At 50.3% G+C, this 8361-nt stretch overlaps 1 protein-coding gene across 1 annotated transcript in view; it reads left to right on the top strand.

Moving 5' to 3' along the window:
* The window catches only part of BARX2 (BARX homeobox 2), a gene marked incomplete at its 5' end in the record, with an annotated part of 17185 nt that extends 13303 nt beyond the window's left edge, over window positions 1-3882 (top strand). The window contains one exon of the mRNA XM_005863028.2: window positions 2848-3882. Within this exon, the coding sequence (XP_005863090.2) occupies window positions 2848-3117 (270 nt within the window). The remainder of the gene's footprint in view (window positions 1-2847) is intronic.
* Between the last annotated feature and the right edge of the window lie 4479 nt (window positions 3883-8361).

The following is an 8361-nucleotide window of genomic DNA, read 5'->3' as shown; positions in this document are numbered from 1 at the left end:
GTGTGTGTGTGTGTGTGTGTGTGGGTCGATCCAAGCCGCGTGGGTGGTGTTCTCTAATTGCTGGGCTGGACTTTCTTTTGCCAATTAGGTGGCTTCCTTAGACTTGCCCTTTTCTAACAGGATTGCTACATGGGGCACCTTCGTTCTGTGTAACCTCTTTCATACCGAGTGGAGCTGCTTTCAACATGTAAATTCCATCTTGGCACATGCGGGCGCTTTCAACAGGCTGCGCTGAAATCAACATCAGATACTGACACTGACGTGAAAAACAACACCAGGGGTGTCTTCTCCCCAAAAGTGGATTCTGTCGACATCTACGCCTTGTTAGAGGTGCCCTTCAAGTCTGTGTGTTTCAGTGGAAAGCCCCGTGGTTGGGCGGATTCCCAGCTAAAAAGTGGTGTTTGTTGAATACGCATGGTTTTCCTCATACCGCACACAGAAATGAACTCAAGATGACACATAGACCTAAATGTGTAGGCTAAAACAATAAATCTCTTAGAAGAAAGTATGAGTAAATATTCATGACCTTGGGTTAGGCAAAATCTTCCTAGATATAACACCCAAAGCACAAATGACAAAAGAAAAAAGCAGTTGGCCATCAGCAAAATTAAAATGTTTTGTGCTGTGAAGGACATCAAGGAAGGGAGAAGACAACCTGTAGATATTTACGAATCTTGTACCTGGAAAGAGGCTTGTATCCAGAATACATAAAGAACTCTTACGACTCAATAATAAAAATTTAAAAACGGGCAAAGGATTTGAACAGACATCTCTCCAAAGAAGATAGACAATTGGCCCATGAAAAGACGCTCAACGTCATTCGTCATCAAGGAAATGCAAATCAAAACAGAACGATAACCACTTCACACCCCCCGGGATGGTTTTAATAAGAAAAAACCACCATAATAACAAGTGCTGGTGAGGATTTAGAGAAATAGAATCCTCATATGCTGCTGACTGGACTGTCACATGGTGTGGCTGCTTTGGAAAATAGCGTGGAAGTTCCTCAAAATGTTAAACATGGAGTCACCATATGAGCCAGCAATTTCACTTTTGAGTATAGACCCAAAAGATATGAAAGCAGGGACTTGAACAGATATGTGCACATCCATGTTCATTGAGGCATTATTCACAGCACAATAGCCAGAAGGTGGAAACAACTCAAGTGTCCATCAAGTGTCCGTTAACTGATGAATGGGTAAACAGAATGTGGTATATCCATACAATGGATATCATTTGGCCAGTAAAAGGAATGAAATACTGGTATGTGCTATAACATGGATGAACCTTGAAAACATTATGCTAAGTGAAAGAAGCCAGTCACAAAGGATGACATATTATATGATGCCATTCATATGAAATGTCCAGAACAGGCACATTTGTAGAGGCAAAAAAACAGATTAGTGGTTGCCTAGGGTTGGGGGGCAGACGTTGGGGAGAAATGGAGAGTGGCTGCTCATGGGCATGGGGTTTCTTTTGGGGGTGATGACGTGTTCTAAAATTGGATTCTGGTGATAGTTGCACATTTTTTGACTATACTAAAAATCACTAAATTGTACGCCAGAAATGGATGGTATGTGAATTATATCTCAATAAAGCTGTTTTTTCAAAAAAGGGACTATTGTTTATCAAGTTACTACATTTAATTCAGCACCTGGGAGTACTCTGCTGCTGTTTCAGGAAGTCAACAAATATTTAGTGACTGCATGGAGAGTTAGGCGGACATTAGATGCTTGGAGTGCAAAAAGCAAGGAATTGATGCAGGATTTACCTTCAAAGAGCTTTTGTTCAAATGGGGAAGAGAAGAGTAAGCTAGGTGTGCAAGTAGCAAAAATATACCCCACTCCTGATTATCTGTGCTAGCCCTTCTCACTAGCTTCCCAGGAAATCAGCAACTACTAGCATATATAGGGGCCTTGATTTACGAGTGTCCTGACTAACGAGTTTTTTGAGATACCAGCTGTTTCTCGGCCGATTTTTTGCATTGAGTTGATAGAGTAATTTGAGTTAACGAGCTCCTTAACGAGCTTGGTCTCGGAACGAATTAAACTCGTAAGTCAAGGCCCCACTGTATAAATATATATATTATTGATTTCAGAGAGGAAGGGAGAGGGAGAGATAGCGATAGAAACATCAATGATGAGAGAGAATCGGCCCCCTATTGAGGATCGAGCCCAAAACCCAGGCAGGTGCCCTGACTGGGAACTGCCAGTGACCTCTTTGTTCATGGACCGATGCTCAACCACTGAGTCACACCAGGCCAGGCACGAATAGTTTTGCAAATCAATTTTTGTCTTTGATGACTTTCTTAGGCTAAATTATTAGAAATGGAAATTTTGTGTCAGAGTGTGCACATTGTAAAACTTTTGATTGATTTGAACTCTCAGACTGCCCTTTGGAAAGGTTGTACCAACATATGTTGACCCTGGAGTGTGAGTGTTTATTTTCCTGCTTGCTACAAATATTGTTTGTTTGTTTGTTTACTTGTCAACTTCATTGCTACCCCATTAACATCTTAATATTGAAGTTGGATTTTTTATGGGTACTTGTCAACTTCATTGCTACCCCATTAACATCTTAATTTTCATTTCTTTCCTCATTATTGAAGTTGGATTTTTTATGGGACTGTGATCCTTTTATTTAATGCCAAAAAGTATGTGATATTGACTAAAAGTGCGTCGAGCATGTAAAGGATGAAGATGTCTTTGTAGCCTGGAAGTGACAGGTTGAAGATACTTCTCGCCAAACTCTGTCACTGCTGGGAGGGAACGACATAGATGCTTTTGAGTGTCAAGTGGAGGGAAGGCGTTCTTTCTTGGATCTAATACCCCCTTGTCTCCCATCCAGGTTCTTAAAGGTGGCCAGGAAGCGCCCACCAAGCCCAAAGGCCGCCCCAAGAAGAACTCCATCCCCACCTCCGAAGAGATCGAAGCTGAAGAGAAGATGAACAGCCAGGCCCAGCGCCAGGAGTGCCCCACGCCCTCGCAGGGACGGGAGGAGCCCTGTGACACCCAGGAACCTCAAGCCTGCCCCGTCCCCTTGGAGGTGGCTGAGCCGCCAGGCCAGCCGCAGGAGTTGCCAGTAGCCTCTTCGGAACCGCCGCCACCGTCAAGCTAAAATCAAACTCTTTGAGGGGCAGGGGACACTGGGAAGAAGGGAAAGAGAGAAGGCAGGAGAATAGGAGAACAAAACTCCCCAAAGCCTGGTAAAGGGAGGGCGAAGAGAGCCATCTGCTTCCCTCCCTCCCTCTCTCCCTCCCTCCCTCCCACAGGTCTCCTTGGCATTTGGCATTTTCATCACAAGCATTTGAGAAGACTCAACGTGCCTTAGGCCTCTCTCTTCCTGAAAGGATGCTTTAGCCACAGGATGCCCTGCATAAAGGGAGATGGTGCCTTGGAACTGCCTGCCCCCGCTGAGGGCTGTGGTGCTGGGCGAGCACCCCACCTGGCACGGTGGGGGGAGGGGGGGTGCGGCTCAGCTCTCTCCCTGCCGGGCCTCTGGGCAGCCAGTCAGCAAAGCAGAAAGATACGGCGGGCTGGGGCAGCTTGCTCAGGTTCCTTGCTGACTCAGCACTTATTTCTGTAGTTTTTAAAAGAGAATTTCAGGTTTTTTGGTTGTTGTGGAGGGTGGGGTGGTTGAGGAGGGCGGGCTGGAAAGAGTCGGGGGGAAGGGAGTTCTGCGTTATTCCCACTGTTTCTGAATAAAGTTTGTTTGTTTGAAGACACGTGTGCCTTGGAACCCCTGATGCGAGTGTCAGGTGACTTGAGAACTGAGCAGCCTGGTTTTTTCTCGCTCCGTTAAGTTGCCATCCCTGGAAGCTGCAATGCGGACATGTTGAGATAACTTTTATTTTTTAATGAAAAATAAATCTTTCAAAAGGGCCGGGTGCGTTGGTTTCTTCGGCGGAGGGCGTGTGACTCTTCTTGACTAGCTCATGGGAAGAGAGACCCAGAGGCAGAGCCCTGCTCCCTGGGCTGCGGTTTCCCAGCTAGAAAAGAAAAGGCCGGGCCGGGCCCGTGGTGTCTCAGGGCAGAGGGCAAAAGGCAGATCCACCAGTGCCCTTGGGTGAGGACGGGGCAGGTGGTGGGGGCTCCGCTCACCCCCCTCCCACCGCCTTCTGCCAGCGCAACTCCATCAGGGACTGAACCTTCGGGGCTTCCACCTTCAAAACTGGTCCTACTTTTTCTGAAGAGATCATCAACGTATTTGCTTCAAAAATCCAGCTGTGTGAGAAAAAGTCATGCTGCCCTCCTGCCCCCTCTGCCCTGTGCCCGCCGTCCCCTCCAGGTAATCATGTCGATTGGTTTCTTGATTATCTTCTGTACTCGGTGTACACTTGGGTGACGGGTTCTGCAACTTCTAACAGAAGAAGATTGGAGAAGGACTTGGTCAGATGGGCTCTGTGATTTCAAGTTTGAAATGATGTCTCTCTTTTCGGAAGCCCCGGGAAGAGGCGGGCTGCAGACATCCTAGAGAGAACTCGGACTCCCGGCTGACTGCCCCGAAGACTGGCCCAGAGGCTGGTCCACAGGGGTTCACGGTCATCCTCCCCGGGTTCACTTGTGATGTCCTCCAGGGCAGAGCGCCTGTCATATGCACTGTCCATGACTACTTACACGGTCACTGCCCAGCGCGGGCTCAGGAAATAGCAACTGACTTGAATAACGGCTCCACTAGGAAGCAGGACCTGCTTCTAGTTCTGCAAAGCGAACCGTGGACGTGAGACAGGAATGATCGGCTGGTGTTCAGCGCTCCAGCCGCCCGCTTCCCCCTGTCAGCGTGGACAGTGAGAACGTGACTGCTGTGTGACCTGGCAGAGGCCCTGCCTGCATTGCTTTCGCCGTTGAGATCAACAAAGAGAAAACAGTTTTTATCCTTGACTCTTGTGAATAGACAAAGGAGGGAAGAAGGCTTTGGCCTTGAGAACAGGTCTGTGCAGGCCACACCCAGCGTCTGTGCACGGTCTCTTGTGTGGTGTGTGCAGAAGCTTCTTCGCCTCCAGCTCACCCCACGTACGGGTTTATGACCTGCCTACCAGGTGGTGTCAGAATGGGCCAAAGGGTTTACAGCAGGGGTCCTCAAACTTTTTAAACAGGGGGCCAGTTCACTGTCCCTCAGACCGTTGGAGGGCCGGACTATAGTTTAAAAAAAAAACTATGAACAAATTCCTATGCACACTGCACATATCTTATTTTGAAGTAAAAAAACAAAACGGGAACAAATACAATATTTGTATTTGCATGTGGCCTGCGGGCCGTAGTTTGAGGACCCCTGGTTTACAGAGTGGCCCAAGTCAGCAGGTGGATCTGTGCCGACGGAGTCTCGCTCCTTGTTATGTCCTCTTCACCCCTCCTCCCGCCCCCAAGGGCCTTTCATTTGGATTCTGTTTTTCCTACGATGGTGTTGGGTCTCTGGTCCTGGACTCTCATGTTATCCTTGTCTGAGGTGCTGGATAGTAACCGTCATTGCACGCATACATCTGCCCACACAGTGTCCCTGAGCCTGGGCCCACCACTGTTTCTGGCTTCCAGCCCTGAGTCCTATCCTGTCACCTTTGGTATTGTCTCCTGTCCCTAAGGGTTGAAAGGATTTCAGGGGAGGGGTCAAGACCTCAGATTAGCTTTCTTTCTGTTTGGAAGCCCTGAGCCCAAGGGCAAGTGCACGTTACAGCCTCGGGCCTGCCTCCTGCCTCAGCTCTGTAGAGCTGTGCTCTGTGACCCAGGGTGGGCCAGGCCGGGCCTTCCGGATGCCAGTGGGCACTGATTCGGCGCCAAGCCCTGTGTCCTCCTCTTTCCCTTTTGCACCCAGCACCCGCTGCACAGTATTCTGTGCGTGTAGGTAGATAGGTTGTTCTGTGCAGAGTCCTGAGCACGGCCATCCAATGACCCCTGTGCCCAGGAGTTCCCTCCTCACTTTCTCAGCTTCTTTCTGGGGTTTCCCAGTCACTTCAGAGGCAAGAGGGAAGGCGGAGCCAAAACTCTGTCTGCAGACACCTTCTCGTCACCCATGGGCTGCAGTGCTGGGCCCGTTTCCCAGGGGCCAGAGGGCAAGGGTGATGGAAGTCCATACATGAAGGCCCCCATGGCCAAGGGTCAGTTTGCCCCATTTTGCTAATTCCTTGTGGGAAAGGTACTGAAGAAGATGCCCTCGGATTTCCCCTCGGGACCACAGGCCGTGTTGCGGCAATCCGCTTGGGAGGAAGACAACGCCTAGGGAGACATTTGTCTAAAACAAAAAGTGAAAGCCTGTCCGGGCCGAAGTCACGTTTGGTAGCTGGCCGTGCCTTGGTGAGGTCGTTTGGCCTGGTTCATGAGGCGATGTTAGGAGGTGGCTGAGGGAGGTGCGTCCATCCTAGAGAATGGCTGTAGGGCAAAGGTGAAGGTCATAGCTGGAGTGAAATCTAAAACCTTGGGTTGGGCGGTAGCCGGAAGCATCCTTTCCTGTGGCGAGTCGGCATGGCCATGGCATACTCAGCCCCAGGTGCCTTATGTGCCGCGCCAGCTCAGCCAGGTTCAGTGACCCTGAGAGGGGACGGTGAAGGGTTAAGAAAAGACAGACAAGAGAAGAAAGCTGGGTCTCGGTGGAGAGCTAGCAACAGCGCCATGGACTATAAGCCATGTCTTTATTTTATAGCCAGATTCCATGAGGCAAAGTAAGGGCGTTGTCAAGATGTTTACAACATTCTCCTGGGTTTTGATCCTACTCAACTACATGCACCTGAACTCTATCAAGCCCATATCACTCAGGCACGTGGGGCCACGTGTTCAGACCACAGGTTCAAGCTTATAACTCTAGCTGTTGGCTATCATTGTGTTGGGAGGGCTTATTTTATAGCAGATTCCACAAGGCAAAGTAAGGGCGTTATCAAGATGTTTACAACATTCTCGGTTTCAATCCTACTCAACTACATGCACCTGAACTCTATCAAGCCCACATCACTCAGGCACGTGGGACCACAGTTTCGGCCCATAGGTTCAAGCTTACAGCTCTAGCTGTTGGCTGTAATTGTGTTGGGAGCACAGCCTTAAGCGCTGTCAGCCACAGTTCAAGTCCACAGGTACTTCCTCAACGCCTGTCCTGTGAGGAGCGCCCTGCTAGTGCTAATGGGGGGGACGGGGGTGCAGCAATGTGCCGCCTTCTTATCCTTTCCTCCTCCTCCTCCTTCTCCCTCTCCCTCTCCTCCTCTTCCTCCTCCTCCTCCTCCTCCTGAGGATATTTTTCCCATTGAATTTTAGAGAGAGTGGAAGGAAGGGAGAGAAAAAGAGAGGAAGACATCGATGTGAGAGAGACACATTGATTGGTTGCCTTCTGCATGCACCCTGACCCAGGGCCAGGGATCGAGCCTGCAACCGAGGTACATGCCCTTGACCAGAATCGAACCCGAGACCCTTCAGTCCTCGGGCCGACGCTCTAATCACTGAGCCAAACCAGCCAGGGTGAGCTTGAATCTTCCTGGAGAACCTTCCACTTTAGTGAGTTTGGGGCGGGGGCAGGGGTTCAGCTAGGTTTTTGTGGAATTTCCACCTGCCCTCACCTGTGAGATGGCCTCTCTCTGGGCAGGGAAGGGCATTCGTGGGATGTACAACCCTCAGCATGTCCCCCCAGCTAGGGCCGCTAGGAGAGGGTTAATGTCTTAGGCCCCTGTGCACCTGGAAGGGTGATTAACACTGGAACAACAATCCACCTGAATATGCCTCTAATCCCAGGTTGTCACCCAAATCCTGGGTGGAGGTGGCTGGGGAGGGAGAGATCTGGTAATGCCATTGGTAATCTGGGTGTGGATCCTGAGGGGAGGTGTGGGCACCAGCCTGGTTTTGCTTCTTTGCGTTCTGTGCTTGCCTCCCAGCGGGCAGTGGCGGCCAAGACCTTCCCTGCCTTCGCTCCCACCGCCTGCCCGTTCAGGCCCACCCTCCGGCTGCCCTGGGGTCGGCCTCTGGCAAACCCAGGTCAGCAGCGGCCAGGAGGGGCCGGCGCTGCGGTAAATCACTGTGACAGGCGCCTTTCATACCTGACCTCTCGTTCCCAAACCTCTTCCCTTCTGTTTATTTTTGTTGCAGATTTATTAGACACACGGTTAAGTGCCCATTTAGCTCTGCAAACTGTCAGCTCCCCTGCTCTATGAATAAGGCCATTCACAGACAAAAGCCCTTAAACGTTTTTGAAAGAGAAGGTAGGGAGGGAGAAGGAGAGGAGAGGAGGAGGAAATAGCGCCCCAGGTCAGTGAGGAGGCCAAGATCAACCGAAACCCAAGCGCAGGCCTCTCCTGTAGGCCAAGAATGTAACAAGGGCCCTCAGAGCCGCCTGGGATCACCCTGCTCGGCAAGATGTGTGTCATCTCTCCGCAGGCCGCGGGGGTCTAGA

The sequence above is a fragment of the Myotis brandtii genome, unplaced genomic scaffold (genome assembly GCF_000412655.1).
Source record: "Myotis brandtii unplaced genomic scaffold, ASM41265v1 scaffold170, whole genome shotgun sequence".
Lineage (NCBI taxonomy): Eukaryota > Metazoa > Chordata > Mammalia > Chiroptera > Vespertilionidae > Myotis > Myotis brandtii.
The sequence above is the reverse complement of the archived record's forward strand: the minus strand, read 5'-3'. Positions and strand labels throughout refer to the sequence as shown.